This window comes from Moschus berezovskii, chromosome 3 (assembly GCF_049115385.1).
Source record: "Moschus berezovskii isolate FMDL1 chromosome 3, NW_MosBer_1.0, whole genome shotgun sequence".
NCBI classification, from domain to species: domain Eukaryota; kingdom Metazoa; phylum Chordata; class Mammalia; order Artiodactyla; family Moschidae; genus Moschus; species Moschus berezovskii.
Genome location: NC_142462.1, coordinates 105,101,154 through 105,126,988, shown reverse-complemented (window position 1 = coordinate 105,126,988; position 25,835 = coordinate 105,101,154). Strand labels below are relative to the sequence as shown.

General features: G+C 36.3%; 1 protein-coding gene across 7 annotated transcripts in view; it reads right to left on the bottom strand.

Annotated features, from left to right (window-relative positions):
* Nucleotides 1-25,835, bottom strand: part of MKLN1 (muskelin 1) — a 378,299-nt gene that overhangs the window by 33,377 nt on the left and 319,087 nt on the right. For all 7 annotated transcript variants that reach the window (XM_055421278.2, XM_055421281.2, XM_088834669.1 and 4 more), the window contains 3 exons: nucleotides 24,885-25,097; nucleotides 16,081-16,302; nucleotides 13,122-13,251 (listed from right to left, as the gene is read on the bottom strand). In XM_055421278.2, the coding sequence (XP_055277253.1) occupies nucleotides 13,122-13,251; nucleotides 16,081-16,302; nucleotides 24,885-25,097 (565 nt within the window). The remainder of the gene's footprint in view (nucleotides 1-13,121; nucleotides 13,252-16,080; nucleotides 16,303-24,884; nucleotides 25,098-25,835) is intronic.

Below are 25,835 nucleotides of genomic sequence, written 5' to 3'. Positions count from 1 at the left end.
CAGAAACTAACACAACATTGTAAATAAAGAGTACTTCAATTAAAAAAAAGTTTTCCATATCTACCTTCAAAAGCAGTCTGGATTTACTTCCTTTGTAACAGAAGGGAAAAAAATTACTTTTCATTTTAAGCAAAGATTTTATGAATTCTTACTAAAGAAAATTACATGTAAAATGTTACAATATATACAGAAACCAAATTATGGTCTAGCCCTAGTAGGCATTTTAAGAGTTGAATTGTTACTACCAACAGCTGCTGCTTATTAAATCGAAAGGTTGGGGCTTTTGGTTTTAGATAGCAATCTAAACCTTAACCACATTATCCTTCCTTCCCAGCATCCCACTTGAAATGGCAGAATTCTAGCCAAAAGAAAAACAAAAAAACAGGACTGGAAATGTAAAGAAAGTACCAAGAAATAAGAAATTCTGAGGAATCTTGAGAAACAGTAGTTGGGATTATACTGACAAAGAAGTCACAGCCAAGGAAAAGACAGCCCAACTCACTAGCAATATAAGAAGGAAAATCTCTGAGTAAATCATCAAATACAAAAAGCAGGAGTGGACCATGAGATGTACTCCTGTGGGCAACTTATAATAAGGACACAGGGGCCTGAGTAAGAATGAGAGCAGAGCTTAAAGTGACTCCAAATCTTCACCACAGACATTAGGTGAAGATAGGAAACAAGGCAGCTGTGCTTTGATAACCATGTGTATGTCCCACCCTGCGTTCCTATTCTCAGTTTATGCATCCTATAAGAAAGCCTGCATGCATATAAGCTTGCATCCTGTAAGCAAGATTGAAAAACTGTCAGTCAGAGTCTCGTTAAAGTGAGAAGTCTATTGAAAAAAAAGAGACATACAATGCACAGGAAACCACTGTCAACTACCTTCTTTAACTGATATAGTCCTTTATTCATATATTTTAATGTTTAGACAAGAATCACATGATAATATGAGAAAAAAATCAGCAACGTAAAGAGAGGGACCTAGATGAACAAACAAAACAAGAAAAGATAAATCACAGAAAGGAACAGAACTCTGAAGAAAAAACACAAACTCATTATCCTCGCGGAAAGTAAAGAAAATATTACATGTGCAACACAAAAATAAACTTCATAAAAAAGAGGCAGAGAATATGAAAAGACATTAAAAAGTAAAACTATAACAGAAAATCAAATAATAGAATGAAAACAAAATGTGTATAGTAAAAACAAAGTCAGTCATTTCAAGATATAAATGACAAATTATCAGAATATATAGCATAAAGATATAGAAATTATGATTCAGTTCAGTTTCAGTTCAGTCGTGTCCAACTCTTTGCGACCCCATGAATCACAGCACGCCAGGCCTCCCTGTCCATCACCAACTCCCGGAGTTCACTCAAACTCTCGTCCATCGAGTCGGTGATGCCATCCAGCCATCTCATTCTCTGTCGTCCCCTTTTCCTCCTGCCCCCAATCCCTCCCAGCATCAGGGTCTTTTCCAGTGAGTCAGTTCTTTACATGAGGTGGCCAAAGTACTGGAGTTTCAGCCTCAGCATCAGTCCTTCCAATGAACATCCATTAGGCCCCATTTACTTTTGCTTTTCTTTCGCCTTGAGCCTAATCTAAGAAAATACTGCTAAGGTGTATGTCAGTGTCGCACCTATATCTTCTAGGAGTTTTATGGTGCCATCATACATTTAGGTCTTTAAACTATTTTGAGTGTATTTCTGTATATAGATGAACTTGAGTTTATTTTTGGACAGGGAATGTTCTAATTTCATTGTTTTACACACAGCTGTCCAGTTTTCCCAATACCACTTGTTGAAAAGACTGTCTTTTCTCCACCGTATATTCTTGCCTCCTTTGTTGTAGATTAACTGACCATAAGCGTGTGGGTTTATTTCTGGGCTTCCTTTTCTGTTCTGTTGATCTGTTCTGTGTGAATACCATGCTGTTTTGATTACTGCACTTTGTAGTATAGTCTGAAGTCTGGAAGGGTTATACTTCCAGCTATGTCCTTTCTCAGGATTACTTTGACAATTCAGGGTCTTCCGCAGTTCCACATAAATTTCTGGATTTTATTAGAATTTTCACCTGAACCTGGGTTTCTACCACTCATTATTTGCTTTTTGTAAAATTCCAACTAGCTTTTGACACCCAACAATGTAGTAGTTATTAATCTATCTCAGTGGCATGAAGTTACAAAGAATTCATCTCACTGAACAGATCAAACATAACTGGTTAGCTACTGGTGGATAAAGTTGTTTCTGGATTTCTTAACTTTTGCAAACAATGTCACATTAAGTATCTCTGTATAACTTACTTTTATGCAACTGTACATGTGTGAGCAGGGTAAATTCTGGAAAAAAATGCTTGATCAAAGAGTATATGTATTTTATATTTTATTAGATAACAACATTCAATGAGTGATCCTTTAATTTACATTTTAAAAATTATGAATGGAGCTGAGCATTATACAAAAGTAAATCTGTCAGCTACCTGAATTATTTTTTTCTTTGAACTATCTAGTTCTATCACTTGTCACTGTTCTACTAGAAAATTATTCCTTTTTTTATTGATTTGTAAGAGTCTTTTGTTTAAAAAGTAGGACATTAACCTTTGTCTCAGTTCCCAGTTTGTCATTTATCATTTAAATATTTTTACATATATAATTTTTAATTTGCAAAAAATCAAACTAAGTCTCTCTCTCTTTTTTTTACAGCTTCTGGGTTTTCGGTCATGGTTGGAAAGCCTTCTCCATCCTAAATTATTAAAAGCAATTAGACTTATATTTTTATTTGTTAAGTATAAAACTTGAGTCTACCCACAATTTTTTTGTTATATATAGACATCAATTAGAGTCAAGATTTTGCTTTTTGCTTGTCAGGTCTTCAGTGACATCTCAGTGTCATTTATTGCATAATCTATTTTCCTTCTCTGACTGTAAATGCCACTTTACCATATACTAAATTCTCATATGTAATTAGGTATATTTTATAGTATCTGTTGCATTCCATTCCATTAATCTGCACAAAATTGTAGCTTTCTAAATACTTGGTAGTATTATATTATCTTTCATTTTCGAAACTGTCTTTAGTGTTCTTGAATCTTTGTTTTTACAGGTGAACTTTAATTCACATTTACTATCAAATGACCTAAATTTTTTTCCCCCACTTTTGGCTGCACTGGTTCTTTGCTGTTTTATGCAGCCTTTCTCTAGTTACAGTAAGTGGTGGCTACTCTTCATTGTGGTGCACAGGTTTCTCATGGCAGTCGCTTCTCTTGCTGTGGAGCACAGGATCTAGAAGCATGGGATTCAGCAGTTGTAGCACACAGGCTCAGTAGTTGTGGCTTGCAGGCCCTAGAGTGTGGGCTCAATAGTTGTGGCACATGGGCTTGGTTGCTCTCCAGCATGTGGAATCTTCCCAGACTAAGGATTTAGCCCATGTCCCCTACACTGGCAGGCTGATTCTTATCCATTGCTCCATCAGGGAATTCCCATATGACCTAAATTTTATATTGAAAATATAAAATACCTTTATAAGCTTATAACTAGCAAAAACACACCTGCAAGAGTGAAAGGGGGAAGTTATGGAAAGTTATTACCACTAGTAATGTTGAGAAGAAAAAAAGTACATAATCCAATTTATCAGAATAATGGCACACCTAATACAAAAGATGCTAAACAGAAAGCAATGAAGTCTAGTTACATTAAAAATAGGCACTCCCATCTCCTAGCTGAGTAACTAATCTGTGTAAATGACAGCAAAACAGCAGTTTCAGAGTCTTCTCTATACTGCTGAACTGGCCTTATTTAGTTAACTGGTAAGAGTAAAAGCGTCAAAAATATAGGAACTTACACACACACACACACAAAGATTAAAGAAAAACAAAACACCAATGTCAATAAGCACATTCCCAGGCTAAAAATCAGTAAGATTTTGCATTTAAAGTTTTCATGAAAATGTGTTTATAGATAAATCTTGCAGACATGACTAACACAGCCCTCATTTTTAATTTTCATAGCCTGATAATGGCAAAAAGGAACAAAACTTAACTGTCAAAATTTTGGAGCTAGATGATGAGCCTTTAAGATCAACTGGTCCAATCCCCTTGTTTTCAGATGAACAATCAGGTCCAGAGAAATTAAACAATTTTGCCAAACCTACACAGAAGGATGAGTGGCAGACCCAGATGAAGATCAAATCCTCTGATTCTGAATTCACTATTCTTTCAATTATAACAATCTGCCACTATGGTTAGGACAGAATGGTATAAACACTGGCAGATGTAGGAAAATAGAGTTGACAGAATTTAAGGAACACAAGTAAACACACTAATTACTATAGAATAGGAACTAGATATTTATAAGAGTTCTGTATCATCAAGGCCCTAGTTAGTATCTGGCAAATGTTGAAGACACAATATATGTTTGTTACCTTGAATTAAAAAAAAAAACAGATATGAGAAAGTAGTTCCATTATTGTCAGCTGAGTTTCTAGAGCAAACCATAAAGTTCTGGTTGTATGACAGATCTTCTAAACATAATTTTCAATTAGTGTTAAACAGAGCTTACATATGGGAAGTCTGCTAAATCCCCTGTGTTCTATTGCCAAAACTTATTCAGAAATAAACTCAAATTTTTGATGTGCTGAATTTTGATGTAATTATGTATGTGTTAGACACAATACCAGTAAATCCTTTTTTTCTAAGCAGCTGTCAATCCACTGATTTAAATTGTAATTTCCTTCTAAGGAAAACATAAAACTGTTATACTCTAGTTAAAAAATTAGAGTTGAAAAAAAAAGAGTTGATGTTTCTTTAGATCTTAAAATGCTAAATCTGAGTTAATTCATTTAAGTAATTATAAATAGCAATCATTTAAGATTTTACAGTATCTGACACAATAAGAGATTATAACAAGAAGCAGTAATTTTACAACTAGATATACTATCTCCAATTGGTGGCCTCAACAGTTCATACAAATTTCTTCTATGACTGTAAACAATCCAATTTGAAGCTCACATAAAAGCAATTTTAATCAAATAACTCACATTACTGAATCACAGAAACATAGCAATTACACGTTAAGTCCATCTCAAATTATACTAATTAACTATAATAAAACAGGTTTAGAAGAACAGTTAATAAATAGAATGTTTAAATAAACTACAGAGCATTCATATAATAAAATTGGTATTTTCTAAGAATATACCAAAGTGTAGCTGATTTTTGCTCATCTTTCAGATCTTAGCTACACTTTGGAGGCAGGAGGAAAGAGTACTTAGGTAGGGAGAGCACTATGGGAAAAAACTCAAAGGCATGAAAAACAGAATTGGTGGCAAGGTGAGGGTGGATATCAAGAATGGGGAACTAACTAAGTTGAGGCATATCATAAAGGAATCTGTGAGTTAGGCTGGGTTTAGACTTAATCTGAGGGCAAAGAAGAACAATTTAAAAAAAAACCATCTTAAGCAAGGGAGAGAAAAATGATCAGGTTTATATTTTAAAAAGATTTTCTGGGAATCCTGGGGTGGTCTAGTGATAAGGACGTGGAGCTTTCACCGCCGGGGGTCTGGGTTCGATTTCTGGTTCAGGAACTAAGATCCCACAAGCTGTGTCACATGGCCAAAAATAAGGGTATTTTCTTATCTTATTAGTACTCGTCAAAAAGGTGTTAATCTACTTCTTTTTCTTCCCTATGCACAACTATAAGATCCATGAAGTTAGAGCTTTTATTTATAGTTTTATCCCTAGTGCTTAGATTACCTGGCACCTGAAAGGTGACCAAAAGATATTTATTGAATAAATGTTAAAGTATACGGTTCCATACTTAATTGGTAACACAGAAACAGTTGCATTCTGCTGGGATACACAGGAAGAATACTAGAGACAGAGGTCAAACAGGTGTTGGCAGTCCAAACTAGTGAAATAGCAATGAGAACAGAGAGAAGATGGAGGTAAAACTATGACTTGATTACTGGATAAATCAATGAACCTATAGGCAGTAATGACATAGACTTGTGAAAATTGAGGTACCCAACAATAACACCAGCCCAAACTAGTGTCAATCCACTTCTACTCCTAGAGTGGCTATAAATGAGACACCATTTTACTTAAAATATAATTTGGGTCACTTACAGATGTGCAAAATAAGGTGTAACATTAAGTAACCTGTCCACGCTTACTTGATTAAGGACTGAGATAGGCTCTGGAGAGCTAGAAGAGTGATTCTTAATCTTGGCCACTGTTCAGAAGCCCCTCTTAGGGGAGGAGTGGAGGATGCACCAGGAAGACAGACAAAGAGAGAGAAAAAAGGGGACTTAAAGAAGGGAGCAGAGAAGAAGGGGGAAATGGGAAGGAAGAGAGAGGAGGAAAGGAAAGAGGGATGGAAGGAAATGACCTAAGGAAAGGAGGAAGGGAGAGATGGAAAAAATAAGAAAAATGAAAAGAAAGTAATTTGTTTCACTCTAATATGCCAGTAGAGCCACTGAGGTTTCACAACTCTAAGTAATAATGGCAACAGTTTTAGGCAGGTTCTAACCAGATGCTCAACTCCGCCATAAAAATCTTCAGTTAAGGATGTACACATAACCTGTTGTACATATAACCTTTAGACAATGCAATTTACAGGCATACTGTCAATATTAACCACTTGGAAAATGTACATTTAGACAAAAGAATGATATTTTCAAAACTTTAATCAGATCAAAACCCTAGCATTCATTTTCAGCAACATGGATGGAGTTAAGAGATTATCATTTGAACTTAAGTAAAACAGACAAAGACAAAAATCCTAAGATATCACTTACATGTGGAACCTGAAATACGACACAAACAAACTTATTTACAAAACGGAAACAGGGTCACAGACAAAACAAACTAATGGTTACCAAAGCGGAAAGGATGGGGGTGGAGGGATAAAGTAAGTATTTGGGATTAGTAGATACAAGTTACTATATGTAAAACAGATAAATAACAAGGTCCTACTGTATAGTACAGAAAACTTTACATTCAGTATCTTATAATAAACTACAATGGAAAAGAATCTAAAAAAGAGCATATATATATATATATATATATATATACACATAAATATGTATACACACATACTCAGTTCAGTTCACTCGCTCAGTCGCATGTGACTCTGCGACCCCAGGAACTGCAGCATGCTAGTTTCTACAGTATGTGTGTATTCTTGGCAAGAGGTGGCAAGAATACACACAAACTATAGAAAATTAAATCAACTGTATGCCAGAAACTAACACAACACTGTAAATCAACTACACTTCAATTAAAACAACAACAAAAAAGCCCTTAGCATTAAATCTTTCAATAAGCTTCTATATTATTTAGGGGGAAAAAACCCAAACTTCTTGTATTTGTATTGTACACGGCACTGAATAATCAGACTCAACTATTTCTCCAACCTCATTTCACATAACTTGCCTCACCTTTGATATGCACTAGCTCCCTCTGTGGAGAAGGCAATGGCACCCCACTCCAGTACTCTTGCCTGGAAAATCCCATGGACGGAGGAGCGTGGTTAGCTGCAGTCCACGGAGTCGCTAAGAGTCGGATGGGACTGAGCGACTTCACTTTCACTTTTCACTTTCATGCATTGGAGAAGGAAATGGCAACCCATTCCAGCGTTCTTACCTGGAGAATCCCAGGGACGGCGGAGCCTGATGGCTGCCGTCTCTGTGGTCGCACAGAGTTGGACATGACTGAAGTGACTTAGCAGCAGCAGCTCCCTCTGCTTTGGGAATACATTAAATTCTTTCCTGCTCTGAAATCTTTGTACATGCACTTCTCTCAGTTTGTAACACAGTTCTTCCTAATTCTCTGTTTCTTGTCTGAAATCTTAAAGATTACCTCCTCAAAAACAGTTTCCCAACCTATTCTATCTAAGTGGGTCCTCTCAGGTTACTATTATAGCATTCAATTTTTTTTCTTCCCAGTACTTAGAAAGCAAGCATAGGTCTCTCTTCACTAAAATGAGTCCTTTGAGAGAAGGGATCTTATCCTCTAGTCCACAGCTATGAACCTAAACATACTTGGCATATATAAGGCACTGAAATATATTGGGAGAAAGGAAAGGAGAAGGCCAAACTTAGATGTTAGTAGATGATCAACAATTACTATTCAGTTCAGTTTAGTCGCTCAGTCGTGTCCGACTCTCTGCGACCCCATGAATCACAGCACGCCAGGCCTCCCTGTCCATCACCAACTCCCGGAATTCACTCAAACTCATGTCCATGGAGTCGGTGATGCCATCCAGCCATCTCATTCTCTGTCGTCCCTGTCTCCTCCCACCCTCAACCTTTCCCAGCATCAGTCTTTTCCAGTGAGTCAACTCGTCGCATGAGGTGGCCAAAGTATTGCAGTTTCAGCTTTAGCATCAGTCCTTCCAATGAACACCCAGGATTGATCTCCTTTAGAATGGACTGGTTGGATCTTGCTTGCACTGTGGGATAATTCACCACTAAGCAATAAAAAAAAAATTAAAGAACCCATAGCAATATTGGTGATTTTCATTTTATAAAAGTTTATTAAAGCAGTAATTAAGCAATAAATCCACTTATCTTTTGGTAATAAAACCATAATGACAAAAAAATACCACAATTTAATGTAAGTTTAAAAACAGCACTGTCAGTCACTCAGTCGTGTCTGACTCTTTGCGACCCCGTGGACTATAGCACACCAGGCTCCTCTGTTCATGGGATTTCCCAGGAAAGAATACCGGAGTGGGTTGTCATTCCCTTCTCTAGGGGCAGAATACAAAATTGTGCTAAATTTTATAAAATAAATAAGCTTAAAAAAGACTAGAAGGAAATACATTAAAATGTTAATAGATTATGTCTGAATGGTTTTATATAGTTTCTTTTTTACACCTTTCTGTATTTTTCAAAGCCTCTACAACAAGCATATTATTACTCTTATAACCAAAATAAAATTGAACAAAAAGAACAATTAGGGCCATTGATTGCTGGCCCTAAAGCTAGCCATAGCAATGAATGAAATATACTGACCAATTCTGCAGATTACTAAATAATAATAATTCATTTTTAAAATATTCAAATGATAGTCATTAAAGCCTATTTATTGTCATAGTGTACTTTTTTTGCTCAATCTTTACCACTGTCACTAAGCCACTGTTTCTTTTTAATCTTGGGGAGTACTTAGGTATGGTCAAGAAAACAAAATACAAAAAACCTTTGCACCTCAAAATAACAAACAAAAAACCTTCTTTGCACCTCAACTTCTAAAACCTGACTGTATCATTATCTAGTTGTATATTAATGAGATAGTACTTCACTAAGTTCAATTTTTTTCATATGGTAAATGAGAATAATACTACCAATTAGAAGTATTTATGAAGTTCCATGCTTAGTAACTGGCACTTAGGGTCTAAATAAAGAATAGCCATTAGGAAATCAACTGAATATTCATCAGAAGGACTGATGCTGAAGCTCCAATACTTCAGCCACCTACTGTGAGGAGCCGACTCATTGGAAAAGACCCTGATGGTCAAAAAATCGAGGGCAGCAGAAGCAGGTGGCAGAGAATGAAATGGCTGGATAGCATCATAGGCTCAATGGACATGAGTTTCAGAAAACTCTGAGAGAGAGTGAAGGACAGGGATGGCAAGCTGCAGTTCATGGGGTCACAACGAGTTGGACACAACTTAGCAACTGAACAACTATAATCCATCAGAACATTACTTACTAGATGGATTATAAGCACTCTGAGAGACCATGATCATCTAGTTCCAATGTATCCCTAGCCTAGCATGAGCCAGCATGTAGAAGTTTTTAACACATACCTATCAAATCAATTACTATTTTCACTACCTTTTTTTCAGGCAGAGCTGCATCAGAATTGTAGGAAATTATTACTTCCATCTTCTTAGTAATTTTAATGGAAAATTAGAGTAAGTTTTAAAAGCTAGAAGAAATCAAAAATTAAATCATATACCTCCACATTATCCTATGGTAGTAGAAAATAAATGAGTAAACAAGATAGACAATTTTAGACATGATAATGTTATTAGTCATTTCTTAGAATATTACTTTCTATGGAATTTCAGTCCATGGAATTCTCCAGGCCAGAATACTACAGTGGGTAGCCGTTCCCTTCTCTAGGGGATCTTCCCAACCCAGGTCTCCCACACTGCAAGCGGATTCTTTACCAGCTGAGCCACAAGGGAAGCCCACTTCTTTCCATAGTTTTACATAATATCAGTACCTACTGACTTCCTGTTATAGTAGACGAAGAATTTTACTACACTGATGCTATCTTCCCACTAAATTTTATCCCAATTTTTTGGTTAAATTGATTTTAGTTTTTGCATTATTATGAAAAGGGGAATACTGCTCCTTGTAGAGCCAAAAACTGTACTATGATGATTTCTGCTTTTTAAAAATATTTTCTTTTTCTACTGTGTTCCTATCCTCTTACATCAGATATTATTTACCGATTAATATCTTTTTTATTCCAACTGCTCAGACATCTATTTAGTCTACTTTTATCTACTTTTAGTCAACCCCACTTTTTGGTGAGGAGGAGAGGACCATTTTCCTATGTCCTCCTGCTCCAATATGAACTGGGTGCTCATACATTTGCTGTGCAGGTATCATGTTGGGATGGCCCTTCATTGCTTTCCTGTGTTAGATTCTCTTTTCCTCAGTTCTCAGAATGTTTTCTTTTTAACTACTTTTACTCCCTTTTGTTAGCATATATGACGTACTAACTTCCGAAAAAGAGTGCACAAAAGATGATCATTTTTTAAATCTTGTGTGGCAGACACTGTTAATTGCATGATCCAATAGCCATTTCCAAATCCCTTACTCTGTATACTATACAAAGGCTGGAAAAGCTAAATGCTTGCTTTCCCAGACTCTCCTGAAGCCAGGTTTCACAGTTCTAGTCAATGAAATGTTAGTAGGGAGGTTTCTGGGCACATTTGGCTCTCCTTCCTTTTTTCCTATCTGGAAGGAAGGCATGATGTTAGAGGTCTGTCAGTCAACTTGTCACCATGAGGTTACCACCAGTTAAAAATAGAAAAACAGATCAAAAAGAATCTGAGAGCATTTATGACATTTCTTAAGTCACTATATCAGTTCCAGATTATCTACATTTGGATTTCTCATCCTGTGAGAGAAAAGATTCCCGATTTATTTAAGCCATTCTCTTGGTACCTGCAAACACACACATACTCTAATGACAAACCTGGTATATCTGAGAACACCATTTCTTCCCTCGTTTTCTTGGTGTTTGGCTAGAAATAGAATTCCAGGTTGATGCTAATTTTCCCTCAGAATTTTTAAGACCTTGTTTCCCCTTATAGCTTCCAATGTTGCTGAAAATTTCTAGCATTCTAAGACCTATTTCTTTGAATGTGACCTCATTTTACACTGGGAGCTTTTCAGATATTCTTTTTATGACTGATATGTAAAATTACACAATGAGCAATGATGTGTCATCTGACTGAGAAGGTTTTTGTTTTCATTTTTTAATTCAAGGTACTGACATCCAAAAGGGGCCATTTATAATCTGCAGACCAATACTTTTCAGTTTAGGGAAATTTTCTGTTAGTCCTTCATTTTATAATCTAGTCTTCTACATTCTCCTTGCTCTCCATAGTTAGAGAAACTCTTATTAGTTCAACACCAGACCTCTTATACTGATTTTTCTAAGGTCCTTATTTGCTCCAATTTCCACCATCTCTGCCTCTTTGTCTATTTCTCAGGAGATGTCTTACAACTCTTCTACTTTTTAACAAAATTTATTTCCAAAAGGTCTTTCTTAGTCTCTGATCTTTCATTGCATCCTATTATTGTTTTATGGATGCAATATCCTTTTCTCTAAGAAAACTGATCTTGATCATTAACTGAGAGTTCATTTACAGTGAAGAAATAAAATTTAACTGAAAATAGCATGTGTACAATGGGGAACACCATAGGGGAACTGAGCCATGAAAGTAACCACTGTACTAGGGGCTAGCCAGAAAGATCAGTCATTTTAGTAGGGGCAGGTACCCCAAACAACAGTATCTGGAAATCTTTTCTATGATACCACATACTTCCTCTAGAGAAGGTGATACTAAACTTCTGTAGGAGACACATGCCTAGCATCCTAAGAGCAGGGAAAGGGTTACAAGTTCCACTATTCAGTACATGGATTTAATTCTCCTATTTTACATCCTGTTCTCTCTGCCTCCACAGAGCCTCTATTTCTCCAGGATATGAAGTTCTACCTTCTGCCCAATAGGGAGTATGGGAGAAAGATCCTGAGGGTCAAACTGCCTCGCATGTACTTTTTTATTACAGTGTTAGCTTTTTTTTCTTTAATTCTCCCTAAATATAAGCAACTATTATAAAATATACATAATAAATAGTAAAAGGAAAAGCAAAAACAAATAGATAAAAGGAAAAGCAAGCTAATCTAATTTCTTATCCTAATGCTCTAATTAGGTACTTTAAACCACCAAATCTTAAACAAATATCATTATTCTGTGTATACTAAATGCAGGCAAAGTGACTACTAAGCAGGGTAACTATGTAAGTTATCCAAAATAAGACACTTTTGAGAATGAATGGGACACTATTAATAATTACGTATAAACTTGGATTATCTCAGGCAAACTAATCACCTTATCATCAGGAGAATAACTTTCTGGATGCTGAGAATATAAAGTTATAAGGCATTACCAATGAACAACGTGAAGTCTTCCCTCAAGAACAAAGACATACTCTACTATATGTGTCTAACATATAAGTCACCTTACTGAAAATGGAAGGTGGAAAGAACTAGCAAATACAGGATCATAGTAGTTTTTAAAAGGTATTAATTCTTATAATCACCCTTAACAAGCACACATATAAATAATCCCTTTACAAATTTGCATATTGTCTTTCTGTTAAAGGGAATCATCATAATAATAATTCATATAGCATTTTTAAACAGGTTGAATTAAATAATTTAGCTGGTAGAGACTTTTTTCCCTCTTATTCAGAATTACTTCGATTAAACACATGGAAAAAGCATTAAGAATGGTTAGAAAGAAAAGCTAATGGGTTATAGTCTTCTACCTGAAGTAATTAAGACATGAGAGAAGAATCACTAATTGCCTTTACCCATTCCAGAGTCTTTCTTGGTACCATCTGATATTATGTCCACATGATCAGAATCCACATCATAACTAAAGAAATCATTCAAATAGGTCTTCGATCGCTGGCCACCAAATACATATAAGCAACGATTTTTCTGTAAAATAAAAATAAAAAGAGGGAAAGAAGAAAAAAAAGTCATTTTCACGAAGAATTCAGAATAATTCTTTTAAAATTTAAACCTCTAGAGAAGTAATTTATGAGAGATTCCATGCAATGAAGTACTTACTGTACTGGTATAAAGTGGAAAAGGAAGCTCTGCATATACTGCTAAGGGATAATCACTAGGATATCCTATTGAAGTAAAAAAAACACAAAAAAAACCAAGGTGCAGAGTAATGCATATAGGACGCTACCTCTGTGTATGGAAGGAGAAAAAGGAATGTGTGCTGCGTTTGTTTAAGGAAACCAGTAATAACATAATTAGCTACAGGGAAAGAAACAGAACAGAAAGACAGGGAAAATAACCGTATCTCTCCAACAGCATACTGACAGTTTTGCCTTGAGAACTATGCAAATGTTTTTACTTAATTAGAAAATAAAAGTAGAAGAAAAAATAATGTCTGAAATTTGAAAAAAAAAGAAACAAGTAAGCCTATATATAAAACTTATACACAAAGATACAATTGGACAGAGACACAGGATCATGCGGACAAGTAGTAGTATTTCTAGTGATTTTAATTCTCGTTTTTTGACTACCCATCCCTAGTGGGCTATATCCTAAACAGAAAAATACTCAGAAAGAAATCTTAAACAGCATTCAGTGATTCTATTAGTTTTGCTATTCAGTAAGCTATTATAGAAAGAGCAAGTAACATGTCATCATCAGGAAGTAGGATTTTAACCATAAAGCTTCACAAAAACAAAGATATAAAATTTTAAATTCTATAATCTTAAATTTAACTTGGACATATCAGTATAAACTCATGGTTTTTTTTCCTCTTACTAAAAAAAGACATATGTATATACGTGTGTGTATATATGCAAAGGTATACTGGGAGATGGGTACTCCCACTGGTCAAAGATGGAGAAAAATTAGGGAATCAAAAAGAATAATGACAGCAAGTTAAATACATCAAATACATTAAAAATCCATGAGTTTATAATAATACTTATGAAAAACTCACTGGTAAATTTTGGTGTCTCAGCTCATTAAAATGAAAAGACAACACAGGAAAAGAATCAAAATATTTATATTACCTATCCTGTGTGGTTTACATATTAGAGTAGCCAATTAGTTAATGAGGATAAGTTTTTATAGCAGAATCAGTTAATAAATAAAGAAAAAGGTAATCAGAAAAATGACCACTTATCAAACCCTACTAATATCTAGTCTATGACTGTACACTATAGTGACTGCTAAAACCACTAGGTAAAAAGTTGACAGGAAACTTGATAACTTATTAATCAGGTTGATAACAACACCTAAACCCACCTGAACAATTTTAACATCACCCAAGTTGTGACAAACAGATATTAAATGCTCTTTGTATTTTATAATCGGACCAGCTGTGAAGTATACTTGCAACTCCCCTTTTGGCCCACCCAAAAAAGGAGAGGAATCTAAAATTAAGCCTCCTGATCTAAATACCAGCTCACAGGAAATACGGAAAACAGAGGATCATGTTAAATGACACTACGATAAAAATCAGTCAAACTGAGAACATGGGAAATTCCAAAGCACAAATGAGACTTACTTAAATAAGCAGTATACAGAGGGGGAAAAAAAAAGGAAGAGGGAGTATTCTCATGGATTAAAAGAAATTTAAGAGCTATTAACAACCGAATGCAATACACAGACCTTTTCTGGATCCTGACTTAGATAAACCAATTATGAAAAGTATTTTTCAGCATGGCAGGGGAAAAATTAGTGCAGTATTACATGATATAAAGAAATTGTTTTTACTTTGGTTGGGTTTCATAACCATATTCGGAGAAGGCAACGGCACCCCACTCCAGTACTCTTGCCTGGAAAATCCCATGGACGGAGGAGCCTGGTAGGCTGCAGTCCATGGGGTCGTGAAGAGTCGGACACGACTGAGCGACTTCACTTTCACTTTTCATTTTCATTCATTGGAGAAGGAAATGGTAACCCACTCCAGTGTTCTTGCCTGGAGAATCCCAGGGACGGGGGAGCCTGGTGGGCTGCTGTCTATGGGGTCGCACGGAGTCGGACACGACTGAAGCAACTTAGCAGCAGCAGCATAACCATACTACAATTACGTTTTTAAAAAGTCTTTATCTGTTAGTGACACACTATGATATTTATAGTTGTAATGATATAATGTCTGGAATTTGCTTTAAAATACCCAACACAATAAAATTTAAGAATAGACATAGAGTAATAGTAATTGTTGAAACTGGTAAATAAGTACACAGGAATTTATTATACTGTTCTGTCCACTTTGCTATGTTAAAAATCTTTCATAGTATATTTTTAAAGTTTTGTTCATAGCAGGAGACCATGTTTTCATGACAACAATTGAAAAAATTAAATGTCAGTATGCTGGATTTTGCTGATAAATTTTAATTCCAATTCTATAAAGTCAATTCTTAATTCTTTGCACTTAATGGAGAGTAGCAGAGGGGAAAGTAAGAACAGACAATAAAATCAACCTTCCAGATACTAAGAGAAAACAGTAAGTAAAAGGTATGTAAGAAAGAGAAATAGCTACAACATATAAGCAGTGAAGTCAGTCATGAAAGTGCTGAGATAACTACTTAGGAATTATTAGGCTGATAGGAAATATAATTAGCAAACAGTTCACCGATAAAGGTAGTTTTGTTTTTCCTTATCATTGTCAACACTCATTTATTTCTAATGAAAAGTTTTGCTCTCTTACTGAAGAATTAGATTGCATCACTTCTTTTCCTATTGAGAGATACATGACAAAATAACATAAGACAATGTACAGAATATTCTTACTGAGTGGAATAGCATGCAGTGTCCTATCCGAGACTGGATGTCCTCAGGACCAGCATTACAGGAGTCCTCTCGAAGAAGTTTCCAGGTTTGACATTGACAGTTGAAAGCAAACAATCCACTGAATTGTGGTTCACTGGCTCTGCTGTCGTCTACACTGCCATTACATGTCAAAATTCTACCACCAAAGGTGTAGATCATGTGTTTTTCCGAGTCCATACACATCTACAGAACAAGGCAACAGGTTGAATAGCTTTAGACTGTTCCTGTCATATTAGTTAAAATTAAACCAATGTGTGTAGTTTCAGAATCTAAAAAAACTGAACATTGTCTTAATAACACCAAATACCATCCCTGATTATTATATGCACTTATTAATTTATTAAAATCCTGCTCTGCTCACCACGTGAAAGAGAATCAGGATGGATTTCAAAATACCTTTCCAGGTTTCCATTTTTTTTCCCCCAGTGAGAATAAAATCTGTTGGGTTAAGGAGTTTTATGCTTTCTCGAGCTGCATAATTTTTACCAAATTAACCAATAATAATTTAGTTACTGATTTAATACTGAACATACTCTGTGGGTAAACAGTGATCATATCCTCCTTATAAAAACTCTTTTTTTTCCATTCTAGTGCATGTATGCTAAGTTGCTTCAGTTGTGTCCGACTCTTTGAGACTTTATGGACTGTAGCTCGCCAGGCTCCTTTGTCCATGGGATTCTCCAGGCAAGAACACTGGATTGGATTGCCACGCCCTCCTCCAGGGGATCTCCCTGACCCGAGACTGAACTCACATCTCTTATGTCTGCTGCATTGGCAAGGCGGGTTTTTTTACCACTAATGCCACCTGAGAAGTCCTTTCCATTCTAGGTAAGCATTCTATTCCTCTTGCTCAGTTCAGTTCAGTTCAGTTCAGTCGCTCAGTCGTGTCCGACTCTTTGCGACCCCATGAATCACAGCACGCCAGGCCTCCCTGTCCATCACCAACTCCCGGAGTTCACTTAAACTCATGTCCAAAGAGTAGGTGATGCCATCCAGCCATCTCATTCTCTGTCGTCCCCTTCTCCTCCCGTTCCCAATCCTTCCCAGCAACAGAGTCTTTTCCAGTGAGTCAACTCGTCGCATGAGGTGGCCAAAGTATTGGAGCTTCAGCTTTAGCATCAGCCCTTCCAATGAACACCCAGGACTGATCTCCTTTAGAATGACTGGTTGGATCTCCTTGCAGTCCAAGGGACTCTCAAGAGTCTTCTCCAGCGCCACAGTTCAAAAGCATCAGTTCTCTGGCGATCAGCTTTCTTCACAGTCCAACTCTCACATCCATACATGACCACTGGAAAAACCATAGCCTTGACTAGATGGACTTTGGTTGGCAAAGTAATGTCTCTGCTTTTTAATATGCTATCTAGGTTGGTCATAACTTTCCTTCCAAGGAGTAAGTATCTTTTAATTTCATGGCTGCAATCAGCATCTGCAGTGATTTTGGAGCCCAAAAAAAATAAAGTCTGCTACCATTTAATAAAAGAGAAGATATGTGAATAAGAGTGATGTAGCTTATTCATCATTTTGCATTTATTTTACAAAATTCTCCCAGTTATGTTTTTACCAAACAAACATATGAAAAGACATTTGCAGCAATCCATCTTTGGACTGAATTCTATGGTATGATGAATCTTGCTTCCTTTTAACACAATACTGTAAATTTAATTTTCTTTGAGGTACGTCAAGCAATTCATCTTCAAAAGCCAACCCTGACTCTTCCTTTCTTTCAACTTAAGATTGTTTTTACAAAAATATCTCTGGGAAAACAGCCATTGGTCACAGGACAATAAATAAGGAACAAATTCTATTTCAAAGAATACATAAGTACAAGTTGGTAATTAGACTGAATACAAGTGGCATTTATGCTTAAATAATAAATTGAATACATAAAACATATATTTTTTGTTGTTGCTAAAGCACACATACTAGGTATTATATGTTCAGTTCTCTCCTATCAAACTACTTTTGCTGTTTATCTATTTTCCGTATTGTTTTTAAGAAAAAAACTAATTATAAAGCTTATTTTAAAATTAGTATTTCATCTTAAAAAGAAAGGATTCTAGTCTAGCACCTCCAAGTCTTTACCTACCACTAAAGATTCACTCACTTGCCATTTCCCAGGTTTCTGGCAAACTTCTACAAATTAAGATGAAAATCTGTAATTCCCAGGGGTGAAATCTTGGGGAGCATGGTTCAAAAACTATGATGTCAAAGTTTTCATGTCCTTGGCGCTCAGAAGAAAAGTGATCCTATGCTTTAATCGTAAATGATTATATCATGAAAAGCAATCCATTATATCCAAGCAATCCAACTATATCATGAAAAGCAATCCATACACTGCTGAGGGACACACATAATGTGAGCGTATCTTCATTTTCTTAAGTTCACAGAATCATACTCATTTTGTTCAGTGTCTGTTATCTAGCCTTTATGGTTCTACTTCATATGACGACAATGGGCGTTTCTCTTTCCTTTGGGGGATATTTAACTTTCTTTTTGATATGGCTATTCTCATTTGTTATCAGAGAAGCATAAACATCTGTATTTGGTAGCTCTTTCTTGCACAGCAGGCCAAACTCAAAGACAGAGGAAGATACTTGATGGTATCAGAGGTAGCTTGATGATTCTTTCTCATATCTTAGAAAAAACAGGACACAAAATAGAAATAATTTTATTCCTTCAGCTTGGTTGTTCCCTGTAAGTTTCAATACCTAGTTTCAATGAGGGTTGATTATCAGATAACAAGTTTTAATCACTCCAGAAAACTTTGCTGTTCATCAGTTTATGGTTTCCTTTTTTTATCTCTGAAAAATGTTTTGAAAATCCAATGGCTTATTAAACTACACAATCCACAGTATCTCTTCCCTCAAGAAATCCTGAGTCTACTCTGTCAGGATAGGTATTTAATTTCTAAAATCAAATAAATAATGGATAGCCACTTATTCCTTACATCTATCCCCAACTGTTTTTTAATTTGAAAGTATCTTATTTTACTTTATCACATGAACACAAGGTTGGCTAGGGTTAGGGTGGGTTCAAAATTAATTTCCTCCTCACAAAATCTGAAGAAATTATTATAAAGTTTTCCAAGTAGTGTTGTCCAACCCATTACCCTACCTCCCAGCAACATCCAAAAATCCTCATGTTAAACTGATTCTTGTGTATGTTGTGCATTTGTGCTCAGTCATGTCTGACTCTTTGTGACCCCATGGACTGTAGCCCGCCACTTTCCTCTGTCCATGGAATTTTCCAGGCTAGAATACTGGAGCACATTGCCACTTGCTCCTTCAGGGGGTCTTCGTGACCCATGGAACAAACCCACGTCTCTTGTGTCTCCTGCATGGGCAAGTGGCTTCTTTACCACTAGTGCCACCTAGGAGTCTGACCCTTGCTTACCTTCAAAGGTAACCAGTTTTCTCTCTAACTTATAGGATTTTCTCTTTCTTGATTCTGAAATATCATTAAGGAAGTCTCTAGGCAGGGATATTCTTTTTTCATTTATCCTGATCTGTACTAGGAATTTCTTTCATTCTGAAAAGTATCTTTCTTCAGTTCTGATAATTTTCTTCATTTTTACCTTGAGTGGGTTTTTTGTTTGTTTTTTGGCTTCCATTCTCTTTCTAGAATTATCAGGTGCATATTCGAACTTCAGGTCCTTTTCTTTAATTTTTCTCTCATAATTTCAGAGAGAAAATAATTTAGTAACCATTTAGAGGTGAGGATGTCCACACTGCTTTTTAATCTATTTACTGAGACTTTTTTATTTCACTATCAAATCTTTAATTTATAATTTTTCTATATATTTCCTTTTCATGGATGCAACGGCCTCCTGAATTGCTCTAATCACTTAAAGATGTCTTCAGTTCACACTACAATCTGTTTTTAACACTTAATTTGTTGACTTCTGTATCTCATGTCTCATAGTATTATATTATCTTCAAATATTTGGATTTGGGCTTACTGTTTTAGTCTTCTTCATATCTGAGAACCCCAATTCATCTGCCTGTTGCATATACAGTCATATACATATACCTCAAGGGACTGGGTAGGGCAAGACGAGGTAATGCTATGAAGGGTGCCGCAGCAGCTCTCCACTGCTTTATCTGTCCAGCTCCAATGTCCACACTGAACACTTGACCTGTTAATGATCACAGTCCAGTGCTACTCAGTCAAACTGGAAACCGTCCAACTGTTTCATCCCCGATTGATCATGTAATGTTTGCCCCAAAATACATACTCTGAGACTCAAGTTGCTGCTGTCTTACAGGCTGTGGTTTATTTTGGTTGGATCTAATCCTACCTGCTTTCTAACTCACAGGAATTCCCTCAAATATTTTAAGTTCCCTAAGGGCAATCTTTTTTGTTTTTCTACACAATTACTAACGTATTCTCTTGTCATTTCACAGGATGCTGGGCAGGAAGATGGTAAAAGTGTATGTTCAATGATCCACACTGACCCAGGGAGAATGTCAGTAAGCTGAGATCTCCAATCTTGTGACTGAAGTTCCTCCTGTCATTTCTTGATTAGCTCATTTCACATTTTCCAGTACTTTATATCAAGTCCTTGGCTCATACTGTCTTCTTTGAAAACCTTCTAGATATTGTCTCTTAGCACTGAATGTAACTGTAGAGAAATCTGATACTACTTTTTACCTCTGGATCATTTTGTCTAGTTGCCCCAAAATGGCTTCTTTATCTTTGAAATTCAATGTCACTAATATATTATCACAGCTGAATTTTTTAGAGTTGAATGCCTAGGGCAATTTTCTCTGACTATAACACATCCTTTTACACTATGTGGAATAGGTTTCCTTCTTGAGAAAATTCTTCTTGATTTTATGTATAAATATTTCTTCTGTTCCATTGTTTTGGTTTTCTTCTTTAATGTGTCCAATAATGTATACATTGGCTCTCTTTTGCATGTCTTTTCTGTCTATACTTTCCTGCTGCTGCTGCTGCTAAGTCACTTCAGTCGTGTCCGACTCTGTGTGACCCCATAGACGGAAGCCCACCAGGCTCCCCCGTCCCTGGGATTCTCCAGGCAAGAACACTGGAGTGGGTTGCCATTTCCTTCTCCAATGTGTGAAAGTGAAAAGTGAAAGTGAAGTCGCTCAGTTGTGTCTGACCCTTAGCAACCCCACGGACTGCAGCCTACGAGGCTCCTCCATCCATGGGATTTTTTAGGCAAGAGTACTGGAGTGGCTAGATAGCTGTTATATCCGTACCTGCTTTCTTTATCTGCTTTTTGTATTTCTTATGACCCTTACCCAGTCTTTTTTATGTTCCTTGTAAACTAGTAAAGTTTACTATATTTTTCTTCAATTTCTTCCCTGAGATTTACCAGGCCCAGTTTCACCTGCTCCAATTATTTGGCCATCTCATCTGCATTCTTGAATATATGCCTTGTAGTTTTCTTCAGTTTCAAGCTTCATTAAGTCATTTAATTTATGTTAGAATACTGGAATATAATTTTCATCTGCTGTTAGCATGAAAGAAAGCTTCTGCTACTGTTTTTACTTTCACTGTTTTCCTTTAGAGTACTTCACTAAAGATCTGTTTACTACTGATTACACTGTTTACTACTTCTTAGTTTTTTCATATTTAAATAACATGTAAATATGATGTCCCATATTTAACTGAGCTGAATTTCCCTGCACCAGATAATACAAGGTTCCTATGGAGGTATGATATTCTCTCTCAAGGACTTCCTCCTCTATTTCTAATGAATTGCATGACTTCTTCAAAATATGGAGCTTCTGTGAAGCCACGTCTTCTCTAACTGAATCTCATCTGGCTTAGGGGCTCTATCTTGAGCCTTGAACTCCCCCAGTTCCTTCAAGGACATGCAGAACAAGCCACTGTCCCCACCTGTCATGGTGTTTCCATACCACTTATGGGCCTTGCTGGGCATTTCCCACATGGTGAAAAGTCAAAGTGAAAGTCACTCAGTTGTATCTGACTCTTTGTGACCCCATGGATTATACAGTCCATGGCATTCTCCAGGCCAGAATACTGGAGTGGGTAGCCTTTCCCTTCTGCAGGGGATCTATACAACCCAGGGATCGAACCCAGGTATCTGACATTGCATGCAGATTCTTTACTAGCTGAGCCACAAGGGAAGCCCAACAATACTGGAGTGGGTGGCCTATCCCTTCTCCAGCGGATCTTCCTGACCCAGGAATTGAACCAGGGTCTCCTGCATTGCAGATGGATTATTCACCAAACTGAGTATCAGGGAAGCCCCCATGTTACTTAACTGATTTTCCCAGTAGCTGCAATGGGTTCAATTTCTGCTCTGCTCACGACACTTCCATTAAGATATACTCTGCTAGGCTTCCTCTGCATTCCCAGTTCTCCCCATTAAACAGTTGTGAGCTTCAATATAGCTTCTGGGTATTCCAGTTGTTTCTAGCTAAATTTACAAGGAATTGGGAGTTGTGGGGTTTTTTTGGCTTCTGGTTTTGCTGAATATGTGACTTGAGTTTTGTTTTTTTGCCTTTTTAAAAAAATTTTTGTTTGGTTCTCATTGTTGCTGAAGAATCACACAAAGCAACAACATAGAAAGCTTCAGAACTAAGCTGCCACTATGTCCTTAGGAAATCTAAAAGTCTTTTAATTTTAATTCTTTTAATATGTTAAAATTTAAAATGGCAAAGTAATTTTTAAACCTATCTTCAGGCCTCTAGCTTTCTCACGATCCTCTCAAATTGAATGTTAAGTGTCAAGTCTTAAAGTGTTACAGACAACTCCAAGTATTTCTTGGAGTCAGTTCCAACTTATAACTTTGAATTTGCATGAAACAGAACTGCAAATGTATGCTAGTACATCGTGTTAATTGTTCAAGGTCACAGACATAGCTATTGACTGAATCAGCACTGCAATGCTGGCTTCTTCACCCCTAGTGTCCTGTTAATAACATCTAATGAGTTTAAAATGAAGCATTATTTAGCAGAACCTAGGCTTCAGGGGACATTCTATTTTACCAAAGTCAAGAGAAACATAGGCCCACATGAGCACAACATATGCGATATACTCAGACTGCTGCTGCTGCTAAGTCACTTCAGTCGTGTCCGACTCTGTGTGACCCCATAGACGGAAGCCCACCAGGCTCCCCCGTCCCTGGGATTCTCCAGGCAAGAACACTGGAGTGGGTTGCCATTTCCTTCTCCAATGTGTGAAAGTGAAAAGTGAAAGTGAAGTCGCTCAGTCGTGTCCGACCCTTAGCGACCCCACGGACTGTAGCCCACCAGGCTCCTCCATCCATGGGGTTTTCTAGGCAAGAGTACTGGAGTGGCTTGCCATTGCCTTCTCCGATACTCAGACTACCCCTAAGTTATTCTTTTTTCAACCTGTAAAAACATAAGCCTCTTTTGGAAAAGATATTTGAAACAAGTTGGAAGAAAATAAATTGTTTCCCTAATAACGTTATCTGTTGTTCTATTTTTAAAAGATCAGAGCAAGTCTAACTTTTTTGGAGTTCTTATTTTCTACATGAACACTGAGTATGTCAGCAGGAAAGTGCAAAGCTTTACAGAGCTGGGTTATGTACAGCCAGCACAAGTTACACATTCAATCTGGGGAGCACTCTCAAGACTAATGTTTTTTATTCTCCACCCACCACATACTTGGTAGGCATATAAGCCACTCCCCTCACCATTTTCCTATAAAATCTACTTGTTAATATAAATATGGCAGAAGGAAAGTTTTAAAGAACTAACAAAAATTGGTAAAGCAGCAGTAAATAAAGACTTTGGTTTTAATGCCTAGATTAAGCATAGATTATATCATAAATTCTAGCACTATCCCCCAATTTCTCAAGTTCTGATATAATGCTTTGTTCATTAATAGTATTATAGATTAAAAAAAAATCTTTTTCTTCCCCATAGTCCAAAAACTTTGGACATGGGCTGAGCCAAGCAAAACTACCTACTGAATTCAAAGTGGTTACTATTTAGTTTGAAGGAAATGGCAACCCACTCCAGTGTTCTTGCCTGGAGAATCCCAGGGACAGGGGAGCCTGGTGGGCTTGCGTCTATGGGGTCACACAGAGTCGGACACGACTGAAGTGACTTAGCAGCAGCAGCAGCAGTACTGACCTAAACTGAACTGATACAAAATAAGAATTTAAAATAAAAAAAAGAATTCAAAGACAGGTAACAATGATAACAGGGATGATGAGAGCTATACACATACTGATATTTAAATGGTTTATGAGACTGCTATACATAGTCTTCTTGTTTACAACATCATTATATGACTTCTACTGGTCCTGAATTTAAATTTCATCTAGTACATGCCAAATTCTTATCTATCTTATTCTGAGCTTGTGGTTATATACAAAAGTGAATATATTGTAAGCACACTGGAATAAACACTCTACATTTCAAATCCTTGAACTCATTATAAAGTAATTTAAAATTTTTCAAGAATGTAGAATAAACAATTTAAAATTTATTGTTATGATTTATGAATACCATAGAACTAAATTTGCTTTTCCTCACATGTACTGCTCCATCTACTCTCTATAAAGTTTTCATAAATCAATGACTGTGTTCTGAGATCTTATTACTTTATTTTGTACCAAATAAGAGAAAAAAAAAATTAAGGAATAAATTTTAACTACTGAAACAATAGTTTCTTTTATTATCTGTCATAGGTATTTGTGGTAGAAATCACTAACAGAAAACTCAGCATAACATCTGAAACTCGAAGAGCAAGAGTGACTAAGCACTAATTAATTCCACCATATAGTTATCTATGCACCAAACCTGATGATCAAACACTAGTTTCGGTCCTCCATCAGCAGCAGTATCCTCACTGAGTAACATCCATGTGTTTGTGTCAATGTCGTAACGATAGAAGTCACTTTTCAGAGATTTGCTGTTCCTCACAGAGGAATCCAAATAACGCCCCAAAGTGTAGATCTGCCTTCGTTGAATGTCAATGCACATTTTGTGACATGATCTAGCACTAGGACCATTCTGTGGAGAGCAAACAAACAAACAAAAAAAAAAAAGAAAGAAAGAAAATTCAAAGAATAAATAACAGAAAACAAAATTAAATGCCTCTTTTTGCTGACTTTCACGAACAGGTTTGTTCAGAAATCTGATCAAGTCCAACTAATATATGTCCAATATTAGATACTTAAGTCTCCATAGAAAAATAAAAGAAGCAATAGGAGACACAAATCTTAGCTTAGAAATGCTTAAATGCTACCAGGAAAGATGAGAACAACTATTTTCTATTCTATGGCACTCTGTTTATAACACTTATATGGCTTCTAATGTATATTCCGTTACATTTTAGTCATTTGTGTACAGAGTTTAACTCTTTTGTAAATGTCAATCTACTTAAAGACACATTTGGTTTTTCAAAATATTTTTGTACACTTCATCAGAATCTAGCATAAAACACATACTCCAAGAATATTTAGAATTTCATAATTGGTAGGAACCTTAATAAAACTTGTAGTTTGATGTTCTCCTTTAAAAAATAAAGACGCAGAAGCTCAAAGAAGAAAGATATCCCCCTGAAAGTAGTAAGCTAGTGACAGAAGCAGAATGAGAATCCAAGTCTTTCACTTCTTCTTCCACACTTTATACTATATAAAACTGACTCTCCTGACAAGATAAATAATTCAGCTACATTAAACAATTAGGGAACAAAATGAAGAACAGTATATTATCAACAGAAATTAATTAGTTGAGATCACTTGTATC